The sequence below is a fragment of the Camelus dromedarius genome, chromosome 30, assembly GCF_036321535.1.
Source record: "Camelus dromedarius isolate mCamDro1 chromosome 30, mCamDro1.pat, whole genome shotgun sequence".
In the NCBI taxonomy this organism is placed as follows: Eukaryota; Metazoa; Chordata; class Mammalia; order Artiodactyla; family Camelidae; genus Camelus; species Camelus dromedarius.
The window spans coordinates 209,767-224,879 of NC_087465.1; the positions used below are offsets into that span (position 1 = coordinate 209,767).

At 48.3% G+C, this 15,113-nt stretch overlaps 1 protein-coding gene and 1 non-coding gene across 10 annotated transcripts in view; both read left to right on the top strand.

The window, feature by feature from the left end:
* The window catches only part of SPIDR (scaffold protein involved in DNA repair), a 258,654-nt gene that overhangs the window by 192,751 nt on the left and 50,790 nt on the right, over nucleotides 1-15,113 (top strand). Inside the window, exon 1 of one of the 9 annotated variants that reach the window (XM_064480807.1) lies at nucleotides 12,997-13,873. The exons of the other annotated variants lie outside the window; for them this stretch is intronic. Within the exon in view, the coding sequence (XP_064336877.1) occupies nucleotides 13,827-13,873 (47 nt within the window). The 5' untranslated portion in view covers nucleotides 12,997-13,826. Of the gene's footprint in view, nucleotides 1-12,996; nucleotides 13,874-15,113 lie in introns of those variants that run through there. 9 annotated transcript variants of the gene reach the window in all.
* Nucleotides 2,634-2,708, top strand: TRNAS-AGA (transfer RNA serine (anticodon AGA)). Its single transcript has one exon. It is a non-coding gene; the product is annotated as a tRNA-Ser (tRNA).

The following is a 15,113-nucleotide window of genomic DNA, read 5'->3' on the forward strand; positions in this document are numbered from 1 at the left end:
ATTAGCCTGAGATCACGGGTTCTCGGGAGGAGGATGACTGAGGCAAGGCACCCAGGCCTCAGGAACAAGTTCTTATCCTCCCATGGCAGTGGCAGATTTCTCTCCTTCCTTGCTTACTTACATGATAGTTTTTTAGGTCAGTGTGGGCTCATGAATTTTTACTTTATATTTTGAAGTACAATCCAGTACTGTTTTATTTATTTTGTTGGTTCGAATGGTTCCAGCTTTGGCCATGAAGCTCTTTGTGCTGACCCCTAGTCTCTGACAGAGTTCCATCTTTGTGGGCTTTTTGTCTGGTTCTGCATAGTCCTGAACACTTTCTCCTTTCCTGGCTCTGCATGATGCTCAGGCTCACTGTGTGTGTTGCCTGACCCAGCCCTGGAATCAGCCATTTCTCCAAGGAGTTCCTTGTGCTGGAGAGTGGTACCCAGAAACACAAGAAGATGAGGAAAATCCAAGTTCATGTTCAGCACAAGAGGGCTGATACCAGCGTCAGCAGGCATGGCCGCCAGCAGCTTGGGAAGGAGGAGTGATGGGGCTGGAGCGCTGATGTGTGGCTCCGACCAGGAGGGCTTGTCTGCCCAAGGAAAAGAACCTCCTCTCGAAACTGTCCTGACGTGAGCTTTCTTTAGCTCTCGTGCTCATTTCTGTCTCCCAGTTTTCAGTGTCTCCTCCACCTCTGTTTCCTTCAGGGGCACAGCGTCTGAGCATTTCTGGAGGAGCAGGTCTGTGAGCCTCAGGGAGTCTCTGCCATGGAGCCCAGGCTGCCTCCCTCCTCGCCTGCTCTGCTGGGCTCCCATCACCGGGTTCTCTCGACCATTGCAGGACATCCCTGCGCCCAAGGCCCCTACTCACGTGCCACTCCTCTTCACGAGTCTCTGGTGCCGGGTGCTGTGGCTTCTGTGAGCTGTGACTGTGATATTAAAAGAATGTGCGCTCCCAAATGCTTCCTATATTATTATTTGACCAGCTAGGAGCTAGGTGTTTAAACTACTGTTGCCAAATAGTAAGAGTTTTTTTTTTTAGCATCAGAAATTCTGTTTTATGAAAATTTGGAATCCTTTGCTGAGGACTATTTTAGTTGTGATTGTCTAATGAAAATTTTACAAAGCGATAAATGGAAGGAAAGAAAAAATACTCTGGGTATATCCTTCCTTTGTTGTGTGTGTCACTCATTTTGGCATTTGCTCAGGACGTGTTCCCGTGTAGACGTGCTGTAGTTCTTGATACATAAATAATGTTTTCTTGCAGATTTTCTTCTCAGTCATCACAACAATTATGTAGTTAAATGTTCAGATCAAAAAATGCATGAGGTCTCTGCTCTCAAGGGACTTCTAGGCTAGATAAGTGAACTAGTGCACTCCTGATCTCACCTGTCTCTCAGAGAGATACCATTTTCTGCAAAAGTGAACACAGGTTTGTTTTGCCCATGATTTTGTTTCTGCCTTTTTGCTTATTGTCGATTTGTCCAGGAAGAAGTGTATAGCAGTCCCTTCCTCCACAACTGGTGAGACTCTGCATATTGAAGGAGTTAGGCTCTGTGACAGAGATGTCCACTCCATTTAACATAAATAGAAAGGGACTCATCAGAGGGTTCAAAGGTTTATAGAATAACTAGGAAACCACAGAAATAGACTCTTTGGAACTTTTAGGAAAGTCTGTCAAAGCAACACAGAAGAGCAAGGCCGTGGTGAGAGCTGCTGGCTCTTCCACAGCCAGACTCCATGCTCCACCAGCTCCAGGGCCGTTGCTCATGACATCTCGTTCCTGCCTTTTGACCCTTCAGAGCAACTGGCCAGATGTTGAGACCTCTGTTACTGTTGTGCTTGGTAACAGAGCAGCAAAATCAGGCCCTCTGCCTTGATGTCTCTTCTGCCTTTGGTTGGCGGGTCCTCGTCATAGGAGGGACTCTGGCTGCAGGGACCCAAGATAGCTTCCAGCCCCTGGAGTCTAGGAAGGCCCCTGAAGGCAACTGGAATCCTTCATATTCACCAAAAGAGTTAGAAAGAACCGGAAAGAGGGAAATAAAAGTGCATGAAAGAAATACAGGCACACCTCAGACACAGACCTCCACAATAAAATGAATATCTCAGTAAAGCAAGTCACACGGAGTTTTTCATTGGCTAGTGCATATGAAAGTTATGTTTAAACACCACTGTAGTCTGTTGAGTGTGCAACAGCATTATGTCTACAAAAGACAAAGTACCATAGCCTAATTAAGAAACGGTTTATTGCTGAAAATTGCTAGCCATCATCTGAGTCTTCAGCGAGTTGTAACTTTTTGTTGGTGGAGGGTCTTCCCTCAGTGTTGATGGATGCTCACTGATCGGGGGGTGGTTGCTGAAGGTTGGGGTTGGTGTGGCAGTTTCTTAAAAAAAGGCAGCAATGAAGTTTGCTGCATTGAGTGACTCTTTCACAAATGATTTCTCTGGAGCGTGCAATGCTGTGTGATAGCATTTTACCAACAGTAGAACTTCTTTCAAAGTTGGAGTCAGTCAGTCCTCTCAAGCCCTGCCACTGCTTTACCAACTAAGTCTATGTAGTATTCTAAATCCTTTATCATCATTTCAACAATCCTCAGAGTGTCTTCACCAGGAGTAGATTCCATCTCAAGAAACCACTTTCTGGGGGGAGGGGGCGTTATAGCTCAGTGGTGGAGTGTGTGCTTAGAATGCACAAGGCCCTGGGTTCAATCCCCAGTACCTCCATTAAAGGAAAAAAAAAAAAAGAGCAAACTTATTTTAAAAAAATAAAGGAAAGAAACCACTTTCCTTGCTCATCCCTAAGAAGCAACTCCTTATCCATTAAGGTTTTATCTTGAGGTTGGAACGATTCAGTCCCACCTTCAGGCTCCACTTCTGATTCTAGTTCTCTTGCTGTTTCCACCATATCTGCAGTTCCTTCCTCCACTGAAGTCTTGAACCCCTCCAAGTCATTCACGAGCATAGCAATCCACTCCTTCCAGACTCCTGTTAATGTTGCTAGTTTGACCTCTTCCCATGCACGAATCATGAATGTTCTTAATGGCATGTGAAATGGTGAATTCCTTTCCAAAAAGTTTTCCACTGACTTGGCCCAGATCCATGTGGGGAGTCACCGTCTGTGGCAGCTATAGCCTTGTGAAATGTATTTCTTAAGTAATAAGAGCAGGAGGTTGAAATGACTGCTTGATCCACGGGCTGCAGAATGGATGTTGTGTTACCAAGCATGAAAACGACTGTCATTCCATTGTCCGTCTCCATCAGAGCTCGTGGGGGGCCAGATGCCTTGTCAGTGAGCAGTAATATTTTGAGAGGACTCTTTTTTTTTTCCTGAGCAGGAGGTCTCAAGAGTGGGCTTAAAGTATTCAGTAAGCCATGTTGTAAACAGATGGACTGTCATCCAGGCTTTGTTGTTCCATTTATAGAACACAGGCAGAGTTGACTTAGCATCATTCTGAAGGGCCCTAGGATTTTCCAAATGGTAGATGAGCACTGGCTTCGACTTCGGGTCGCCAGCTGCATCAGCCCCTAACGAGACAGTTGGCCTGTCCTGTGAGCTTTGAAGCCAGGCTTTGACTTCTCCTCTGGCCATGGAAGTCCTGGTGGCGTCGTCTTCCAATAGAAGGCTGTTCCGTCTGCATTGAAAATCTGTTGCTTAGGGTAGCGTCCTCATGAACTCCTGGAGCTGGATCATCTGGAGAACCTGGTGCAGCTTCTACATCAGCAGTCACTGCTTCACCTTGAGCTTTTATGTCGTAGAGACGACTTCTTTCCTTAAACCTCGTGAGCCAACCTCTGCTAGCTTCAGACTTCTCTCCTGCAGCTTGCTCACCTCTGTCAGCCTTCATAGGGTTGAAGAGCATTAGGGCCGTGCTCTGCGTGAGGCTTTGGCTGAAGGGAAGGTTGTTTCCGGTTTGATCTTCTGTCCAGACCGGTGAAACTTTCTCCATATCGGCAGTAAGGCTGTTTTGCTTTCTTATTATTCATGTGTTCACTGGAGGGGTACTTTCAATTTCCTTCAAGAACTTTTTCTTTGCATTCACAACTTGGCTAACTGTTTGGCTCAAGAGGCATAGCTTCCGGCCTATCCTGGCTTTCGATGGGCCTTCCTCACTAAGATTAATCATTTCTAGCTTTGGATTTAAGGTGAGAGACGTGCAAGTCTTCCTTTCACTTGAACACTTTGAGGTCACTGTAGGGCTCTTGATTGTCCTGTTACCCATATTGCTGTGTCTCAGGGGAGAGGGAGAAAAGGAAGCAAGGAAAGGAAGAAGGTGGGTTGGTTGGTGGAGCCGTCAGAACACGCGTTTATCAAAACAAAACAAAACAAAACAAAACAAAACAAAAAAAAAAAAAAAAAGAACACACGTTTGTCAGTTAAGTTCTCCATCTTATATGGGCCCAGTTCATGGTGCCCCAAAACAATTACAGTAGTAACACCAAAGATCACTGATCACAGATCACTGTAACAAATACAAGAATTATTTAAAAGTTTGAAACATTGTGAGAATTAATGTAACACAAAATGTAACACAAAGACAAAAAGTAAGCAGATGCCGCCCATGGACTTGCTCTTGCAGGCTGGGCACACACCTGCAGTTTGTAAAAATGCGCTGTCTCTGGAAAGCACGGGAAAGCGGGGTGTGACAGAACGAATTCTGCCAGTGGAGGTGAACAAAGCCCCATAGTCCTAAAGTTTCCTTCCAAGTACCATTAGCCACGGAGTGCAGCATGTATATAAAAAACTTCTTTTTAATGGTTTAACTTAATGTTCTATCTTTTTGAAAAAATTCAAAGTCCCCAAATTTCTGGATACATTACTTAATAATAAATATTAAACCTCTAAAGTTTTATGGGATAGACTACAACTGTTGAACTTTGATTTAAGAGGGCAACTTAATTAGTAGATGCTGGTAATGGTTATGCACAGTTGAGGTGCACTTAAAAATTTTTGAAATAAACAAATCTTAGCGCAAATAGATATTTTATACATTAATAAATACATAAAATTAATTCTGACTTTTCTCTGTGCTACTTGCTGCTCCACTAAATAAACTTCTGTTATTTCTGAATATTTTTTAGTTCTGTGATGTCATGAAGTTCATCATAGATTCATTTCTGCTTTATATCTGAAGGAAGATTCAATTCAGCAAATTGGCTTGAGCACCTGTTCTGGGTGAGACATTTTTGAAGAATGTGACCATTCCACATGCGTGCTCAGCGGCAGTGGGGTTATTAAATAGCGCCACAGAGCAGCAGTGCCACGGGCTCACTAGCTCTTGAGGCTCCTAATGAGAAGGTGGTGGTGCTGAAGCAGGCACATGTGGGGCCCGCGCAGCTGCGCTGCTGGTCAGCATCCAGCCCTGGGGGTAGAGACTCCCCCTCGCCCAGCACAGAGGCTCCCTGGGCCTGCGCAGAAGCGGCTGAGAGCGCGCCGAGGCCCTGCAGCGGCTCCCGCGTATCAGTGAGCGGGCCCGGGGCACCGCGCAGTGGAGGTCTGAGTGGTGTCCCAGCTCCAGGGCCTGGCCATGCTAAGCTGTGCCCTTGACCAGCCCCACTCCACCACCGCTCGACAGCTCCTGCCAGGTCAGCACCGTCGTTTCCCCCAGGACCTCTCTGATCAGTAACTCTTGTAAAATGTTAATACTTTCCCCATTTTAGAAAAGGTCCTTCATAAGAGAGGAAGCTCCAGTGAAGCTTGAAGAAATAGTTGTGAGTTATGAGTCTGTTCATGGAAAACTCTGGACAGAACTGTCGTTTTGTGGAAGGCAGGGACACGTGCAGGTCTTTCTAGTCTTTGTAGTTGCGGGGTTACAAGGTCTTGGGGCAGATGTCATTCACACACAAGGACTCTGGCGTATTGAATCTGGAATGCGCTCCTCTTTGCTGCTCCATTCACTGCCGTGAAAGCCACTGCTAGCGTGCTGGTCTTCTGTGCCGACACCTAGCCAGAGTACCTGTCAGGGTGTGTAGGGCCATAGCACAAGAATACTGTGCACACCCTCTTCTGAACAGAATGTGTTTTCAGTCGAGTTTGGCCTGTATCTGCTTACTGTGATGGGAAGTACTAACATGTGCATGATGACCATATACAGTGCTCTCCGTTTTCTGTTCTGCATTCTGTAGTGTTCCATGCTTCTGTGACTGTGGTCTTTTATTTTAGAGAAAGCGGCAACTCAGTAACTGAAATGCTTTCAGTATATTTTATACAAAAGAAAAAGCATTTGCCATGAAAAAACTCTGAACTATGTGTTCAAATTAATTAATTAGATGGGTGTTATTTAAATGGAAAGACTTTCCTTCCTGCCCCAAATGGAATGCATTCACCTATATGCTCTCATGACCTTGTAGAGCAGTGCCTAACATGTCCTTTCAATTTATTGGCAGTTGGTTTTTCCCACAATATGTTTTATTCAACTGTATAAACTTTTTGAGGTCATTCATCATAGCGACTTGCAGACTCTTGTTAATTGCACTGTTTAAACTCTAAGCACAGTGTCCACGGAATTCACATTTATGGAACCTGTGGGCTCCACCCTTACCCTGTACTGGCTGGTCCTTGGCGGTGCCTCCCATTTGCACCAAGGCCAATCACACGGCCAAGGCAGCACCGCAGGGCCACCAGGGAGGAAGGACCTGGGGATTGCAGCCTCCACGGCCGGCCTTCCCCCCCTACCTCCTCGCTTGAGGTGACAGAACAGCCACGCACAGCACGAGTCCGATGGAGGCTGAGGTCTTCTCTCTCTCCTTTGTGCTTCAGGGCTCACGAGTGTTTGCCGTCATGACAGGAAGTGACACTGTGCTTTGCGGGGAGGAGCCGGGAGCCTGGGAAGGAGCTCTTGGAGGAAGGGCCTGTGTGAGGAGGTAGAGCTGGCCTGAGAATCACCAGAGGGAGAGAGGAGGATGAACTTGATGTGTTCGAGGGGTAGAAATGAGCTGGTGAGGTGTGGGCTCCATGGCCCTGGGGCCTTTACAGCACCTGGCCCAGAGGAGGCAGGTAGCTTCACGCCAGTGTGAGGAGAGGCTGGCAGGGCTCGGGCGTGGATGAAAGTGATTGGGTCCGTGCTCAGTGAAGACAGCTTGGCTGCTCTGGACCACACGAGGGATGTGGAGGAGCAGGAAGGGGGGCTGTTTCAGGACCCCGATAGGGAAGACTGGAGACCCGTGAGTGCGCTAGTGAGGGAGTGGTAGAGACAGAGGTCCTGGATCGTTAAGAGGTGCTGCTACTGGATGAGGGTGATGGAGGGTCACAGCGGCTCAGTTACTGGGGAGGTGACTGGGGGGATGACTGGATGAGGGTGATGGAGGGTCATGGCAGCTGGGCTCATTGGTCTGATGACGGCTCAGTCACTGAGGAGGGTGACTTCTGGGGAGTGCCATGGGAGCGAGCGTTCTTGCGTCCTTGTCGAGACAGAGGGACCTGAGAATCATTGAGCCGGAGAAGCTGGACACAGTTGCAGTGGATGAGAGCAGTCAGGACGTGGAATACATCCAGGCGCTGTGCCCAGGAGGGAATTACCTTCCTGGTGAGTAGGTAGCATCCAGCTATCAGAAACAGAAATTAATGAAAGAACTTTTTTTTTTTTTAACATTAAAGGGGTTTTCCCTCTTAATGTAATGGATAAACCAATGGAACAGAAGAGAAAATTCCAAATATATACAGGAATTTCATATATTTCAAAGCACTGGGAAGATTAACCATTCAATGAATGGTTCAGTAAAACTCAATGAAAACAAGTGAGTCATCTGTGGGGGAAATTGGATCAAAGATTTAACCATAAAAACCAGGCAAGAAATCATGGGAGAATTTATCTTGATGTGGAAGTTTTCTAACTGTGACTTAACATCCAGAAGTTCCAAAAGAAAACACTAATAAAGCCTATTAAGTCTGCATGATAAAGTCAGAAGTTAAGTGGGAACAGACCTTGTGATCTGCATCACAGAAAGCCACTCTCTCTGATAAACAGAGTGCTCGCAGGAAGTAAGGAAACGCCAGCAGCCCAGAGTAAAGGTGAGCTAAGGGCCGGAGCACTCAGTCCCCAGGAAAAAAGAGGCGGGTGAAAATACCTTCAGTGTCTCGTGGTCAAAGAAATGCAAATTAAATAACACTTTCATCAAACTGCAGAAACCCACAGTGTTCGCGACGACGACGTTTGTTTGGTGAGGCTGAGGGGACGCGCCCTCGCTCCGGCTGGTGGAGGCAGACTGAGTTGTTCCCGCGTGGGCACGTGAGCGTGTGTGGTGTGTGTGTGAACCTGGACTCTGAGCCCTTCCTCTTCGGGGAACTTACCCTCCAGATACACCTGCACATGTGTGGAGCACAACATGTTCTTTGCCCCATTGTTGATAATAGCACGTTTGGAAGTAGCCTAAACGGTCAGCCTTGGAGGATTACAATTAAATCACACACAGTGGAATACTTAACTGCACAGCTCTCTGTCTGCGCAGCTGTCGAAAAGAAAGGTGCTCTGTGACCTAGCACCCAGACCTTAATGACAGTGGTTAAGTTCAGAAAGCAGGGAGCAGGACAGCGTGGCAGCTGTGCTGTATTTTCTGGGAGCGCGCAGAGACTGAAAGGATCCGTAACCCAGCAGCAACTGTGTGTGCGGGCACCTGGGACCAGGAGGACGGAAGGCATGAATAGGGGGAGACTTCGTGACGTGCTCTGTTGCATTACATTTTAATTATACGTTATTTAGAAAAATTAAATGAGTTTTTAGACACAGTTATTGCTCTTGGAATTTTTAAACATTTCACTTCATTTGGAGGGCAGTACATAACATAGCAATGAAGATACCCAGCAATTCCTAAGAACTTAACTCATGAGAAATACAAAAAAAAATCACAGATACACACACCATTCTTCATGGTAGCAATGCCTATAATAATGGAAAAAATATAAGCCGCCTAAATATTCAGTTTAAGGATTATTGAACTACAACATACTCCGTGATGCAGTATTAAGCTGCTATATAATGTAGCTGAGAAGACCACATGGAAACACTCATGCTCTCAACAAGTGTTCCTATGTGTCTCCTCTGTCATGTGTTGTTCTGGGTGTAAACGGAACAGTAAATGAGACAGAGAGAGACCAAGTCTGTGCACCGGTGGGACTTGCACCCGCTGGGGAGCCTGGCAGCAGCAGACAGACAGACACCGGGTAGGAGAGTGGCACTGCAGCTGGGTGAGGGGCAGTGAAGGTGGAGGGGTTGCTGTTTTGATGCAAGAATCCAGGGGGCCTCTCTGGGAAGGTATTTGGCAACAGTCCCAAAGGAGGTGAGGGAACAGATGGAGGGCCGGATGCAGGGCTGTGAGGCTGGGCCAGCCCAACACATCGCACCACAGTGGGGAGGCCTGAGTATGGAGGTCAGGCCCTGTTCCAGTCGTGAGAGAGAGAGAAGCCGTGGCAAGGCCCTCGGTTCTATTCTGCATGCAAGTCAGGGCCTCTGGAAGTTTTGTCAGAAGAGGGAGAAGCCGTGAGTGCCACGAAAAGCCAGGGAAGTGGTGGGTAGGGTGGGGAAGGTGCCCTGGAGACAGTGGGAGGTGTCGGGAGGTGGAGAACGCGGGCCCTGAAGGATCAGGTGGGGAGCGGAGGACGGGAGTCTGGACGCCTTCTGTGGTTTGGGCCACAGGGTGACTGGTGGTGCTGTGAAAGGAGATGGGAAGTGGAGAGCTAGGAGAGCAGTGGGTTTCAGGGTAGCTGTGTGTTGAGTTTGAGATGCCTGTGAGCCCTGGCACAGGGAGGGAGAAAACTAAAATGAACCTGCGGTGTGTGAGCTCCTGGTCTCCATGATGGGTACATGGTGAGCAGAAGTGATCGTGTTACCACGTGAGAGATGGTGTATTCGCTCCAGCTGTCTCTGCCACATCCCAGACAGAGACAGCCTCAGCAGCAGGGTGCACACGTAGCCCCAGTGTCAGCCTGTCAGTGGCTGACGAAAACCTGTTGTGTAAGGATCCATGAGTCCACACTGTTATTAAAAAGGTGAATTGAAAATTTGATAAGGAATAGGATATTTGCATAGTTTGAAAGTATGTCCCACACAATATTTTTTAATTTCAGAAGGAAGAAGTAACTTACAGTTGAGAAATCTTGCAGACATCACCTCAGTTAAGCAATAACACTGATCACCATCACTAATGGGGCCACTGTGTGCTGTTCTTACCAGTGATACGTGAGCTAGATCTCACAAGAAAATGCCAGACAAGCCCGGACTGAGGGTTTGTGTGTAGAACCACTGGCCTGTGTCCTTGGAGAATGAATGGCAAGGTCATGGGAGTCCAGGGAGACGAGGGCCTTGATCGCAGCAGCGGTTCTGAGTGGTCTTGTGCTGAGACGGACGCAGCGGGCCTGACAGGTGAAGTAGGAGGGGTGGGGGTAGACACACTCCCTCCCCGCCCCGCCCCGCCCCGCCCCGCCCCGGGTTGGTCCTGCAGTATCACTTGTGTAAGAGAAATAATCCCTTCTGTGTAGGAACGACCCTCATATGGGAGCAAGTTGGGGAACCAGTGAGAGAAGCTGGACTTTGGTCTGCCCAGGGCTGCTGAGTTCATTTCTCACATTTTGAGTAAACACTTTCTAGCTAAGATTCCCTTCTTCTTCTCATTTATTTTGCTCTCATTTAGACCTTCACTAGTTCACTGCTGATTCAAGGGGAAAATGTTTTGTCCTGTATTTAGAACTTTTTGCAAATTTGAACTCATGAGGCCCCTGCTTTCTTGAAGACGGCAGGAAAGGGTGCCGTGCAGCTGGGAGGAGACCGCTGAGCTTTCCAGGAGCCGGCTACAGTCCCCATGTGGGTGCTGGTGTGGAGAGCGGACAGGCGTGGGGACAAGCAGGTCATTGTGGGCGTAGGCGTGGGTGTCCCGGCACTAGGCAGCTGGGGACATGAGGCAGGAGAGGCTGGGAGGAGAGTCGGGTGTGAAGGCAGGCCTGTCGCAAGGCTGGTGGGCAGAAACGGAGCAGATTCACACCTGAGAGCCTCCCTCCTCTGAAATAGAGTTGTCGTCTGAAAGTGACGCCTTGTCTACTCTGAGTACAGTACACTGAATGTGGCTTAGTCTTTGAAATTGAAATTACTTCATTGTAAAATATCCTAAGATGATTTAATGTTGCTTAGTGATAGTGTCCCTAGAAGAGGTATTTTTAGGATTGCAAAAGAGCTTTCAAAAGAGCTGATGTTTGGAAAGGAAAGGGCCTCACGCGGTGCCTTTAGCTGCATTGGTTTGTGTTTTACTTGGTGGGGTTGGAGCCGGTGGAACGTGTACCCCTGCTTCACAAACCCAGTGATTTAGGAGCCGTTGCATCTGATGGGACTGGTTTCTGGGCCAGTTAGTCAGCTTCGAGTGTGAAACCATGACTCAGAAGCCAAGCAGCTAAGGCTGAGCAACCCTCCTCTGTGGCACGAGGCGTGTAGGTGGGTTGGCTGTCAGCTCCTCCCTCACTCGGACCAGGGCCAAGATGGCCCAGTGTCTCCCCATCCTGAGACGGCACATGCCTCAGGCATCCAGATGGCAGGAGGGCCCAGTCCTCTGCGGGCAGTGCGGTGAGGGCTTCAGGGCTCCGCCCCGCAGAGGCCTGGCTGAGAAAGGACGCAGTGCATCAGCCCTACCGAGTCCCACCTGCAGCACCCCATCCTCACTCTGAGCTCATCACAGGCCCTGGGCTCCGGAGGCCCGCAGTGGATGGCCCTGGAAAGTAAGAGCAAGTGGCAGAATAAGTGAGAGAAGCACCACCTCGGTCTGCCTAGGCCTGCCCAATCGATTTGGCACATGTTGAACAAAAACTTTCTCAGCTAGGATCCTCCTCCCCCTCATTTACCTCGTTCTAATTTAGACCTTCACGCACACACTGACGCTTTCCTTCCCACGCCAACGCTTCGTAGCGGCGTGGAGGTCTCGACGCCTTGTGACCCAGCTGTGTAAGGCACCTCAACATGGAGTGTTGTCCTGAGGGTAGGGGCTGATTCTTGTACCTCCTGCCCCCACAGAGCCTGGACCAGTGCCTGTTGATTACTCAGGGGGTGCATTGGCATATATGATCGTCTGACGCGAAAGGCTCTCAGCTAAGGGCTGGGATGGGTCTGCAGGGAGTGAGAATAGGACCCCTTCCTGAAGAAACTTCCCGTAAAAAAGGAGAGAGGAAAGATCTACTCAAGTTTTTAATGAGTCAGAGTAGAATGTGGTAAAAACTAAAATAAAGGCTGAACCATTTTGGATACCAAGAGAAAGGAAGACTTGTTTACAATTTTAGAACAGGAGGAGAATCATGAAAGAAATGAAACTTGAGTCTGACTTTGAGGAATGAGAGTTCTTAGGCAGGTGGAGGGACAGGGAATACAGACACTTTGGAGGAACGACCAGCTGGGACTCTGGGGAGAGGCTATGGGAGCCCCGCCTTGTCGGCCTCACACGTGTGCGTCACAGACTCGCAGAGGCTCTGGGCGGTCCGTGACCAGCTGAGGACACGGTTAACTCTGTCCCCCAGGAAAGGTTACTTTGGCAGCAACCGGTAGGAGTGGTTAGAGGGAAACAAGGTGGGAGACCAGTTGGGAAACATCTGCCAAGTTCACAAGCAGGACAAGACAGCGAAGCAGGAGTGAGGAGGAGGGTTGATGCTGAAGAGTAAACATGGGGCAAATGAACAGGCTGCAAGCCAGGGATCAGGTCACGCTCCAGTTTAGGGGCAGAGCAACTGAGAGAATGGGGGTGCTCGAGTGTGGACAGAGAACTTGGAGCGTTAGGGGTCCTCTGCACAGTGGTGGTGAAGTGGCAGCCCGGGGAGGTGAGCTTCTGGCCAGCTGCCAGGTAAGCACAGCAGTGGCGGGGTCTGTCACCCTGGGGACGACGGCCGGGCCGTACACCTCTGCCAGCGAGAGACCACAGCTCTGGTCGAAGCCTCTGCTCTGCTGGGGTCAGACTGCTTCTTTCTTTTTAAGACCTCTTCTCATATAGTTCATTATGCTTTTTAGGTATCACTGGTGTTGATACATGTATCCTTTCAAAATTTACAATACTTACGTGTATTGTCACCTGATTTTTGACAAGGGGAACGGTTCAGTGGAAAGAATAGTAATTACAACAAGTAGCACTGAAACAACTGAGATCCACATGCAGAAGAATTAGATGGACCCTGCCTCACACCATATACAAGGATTAATTCGAAATAGATCATAATCCTAAATGTAAGAACTGAAACTGTAAAACTCTCGGAAGATAACATAGGGATATATCTTCATAACCATACATATTAGGTGATGGTTTCTTACATATGGTACCAAAAGCATACACAACAAAAGAAAAACACATAACTGGGACTTAATGACAGTAAAAACTGTGCTGTGCGCAAAGGACATCATCAAGAGGGTAGAAGACAACCCAGACAAGAGAGGAAACTTTCTGCAAATCACACATCTGATAGGAGACTTGTATCCAGAATATTTAAAACTAATACAACTCAACATAAAAAGATAACCCAAGTTAAAAATGGTCAGAGGGCTTGAGTAACCACATGTCCAGAGAAGACACACAGATGCCGAGAAACACGTGGTGACCAACATGCATGATTAGCCGTCAGGGACACAGAAGTCAGACCCTGGTGGGCAGCACGGCTGTGATAAAGAGCTGGACAGTAATACATGTGGACAAGGATCTGGAGAAACTGGACCCCTCACAAAGGCTAGTAAAATGGTGCAGCCCCGTGGAAAACAGCCTGGCAGCTCTTCCAAAAGCTGCACATGCCCGTAGCATTACCATGTGACCCAGCAGTTCCACTCATAGGTGTGACCCCGTGAGAAGGGAAGATACTCATTTCTGCACTGACATTCATAGCAGCACTATTCATAAATGCAGAAACAGTGGAAACAACCCAACGTTCATCAGCTGATGGATGGGTAAGCAGAATGTGATGTCCGCTTGGTGGATTATTACTCGGCAACAGACAGGAATGCAGTCCCGGTCCCCGCTGCAACGTGGCTGTGCCTTGCGATGTTGCGCTGGGTGAAGGGAGCAGACAGAGAGGCTGCAGCAGTGCAGGAATCCCTGCACGTGAAGCAGTCAGAGCAGGCAAGCGCACGGAGACACAGAGTAGAGTGAGGGGAGAGCAGGGTGGGGAGGCTGCTTAACAGATGGGGGTTCCTTTGGGGGAGATGCTCCGGGACTGGATGGTGCGGCTGGTTGGAGAACATGTGTGTACTTCCTGCCACTGAATTGTACACTTTAAAATGGTGAAACTATACATTTTATGTTACGTGTATTTTGCTGCACTAAAATGGGGTGAATTTTATGGTATGTAAATTAGGTGTCACTAAAGCTGTTATCAACGTGGAAGGCACAATAGCTCAGATTATCAGCAGGTAACTGTACTGAGGGAGAAGTTCAGTCCAAAAGATTGTGTGCTGGATGATTCCACTTTCATAGTGTTCTGAAGTCGCAGAATTTTGGAAGTAGAGGACAGGTGGGTGGTTTCTGGATGTTAGGGGGGTGGGTAGGAAGCAGGCGGTGATAAAGGCAGCGAGGGGTCCACGTGCTCGTGGACTGCTGAGCCCCCAACTGCAGTGGTGGCGTGTCAGGCAGCAGCCGCGCACGTGCGCAGCACCAGTGGTGGGTGAGACCTGGACGGGGGCCGAGGCAGCATGAGGCTCCCAGTGAGTTGTCTGCCGTGATGTGGGCAGGACACAGGGCAGAGTATGTTAGGGTCTCTGTGACAAACCTCATAGCTGCTTCCCTCAACCTAAATTTTAGCTGACAAAAATGTGTGAGAGTGACCACGTATCTTGGAAAACTTTCTGGAGGCAAAGTTCTGTGAATGTGTGACACGTCGTTTTCTGACTCTTGTCTTGGTCTGACCACATGGTCTGTCCCCACTTTGTGTCCTCCTTAAAGACCAGGCTTGCAGCAGGGCCTCTGTTTGGTTAATTTCAGCAACGCAGTATTTCCCAAAAATAAAGAGGAAGTCTGAGTGTGGAAAAGGCCTTTCTCAGGCTTTTTGCTGTCCTGTAGTTGTCACTTTTAGCAGAGAAAGATTGTTATTCCTTCCTGTTCACTGATATTAGAGAGTTTCTGTGTCATACTTTTCTTTTAGCAAAGGGAAAATACAATTTTTTAAATGAATAAAACCCACATTTCTGTGCA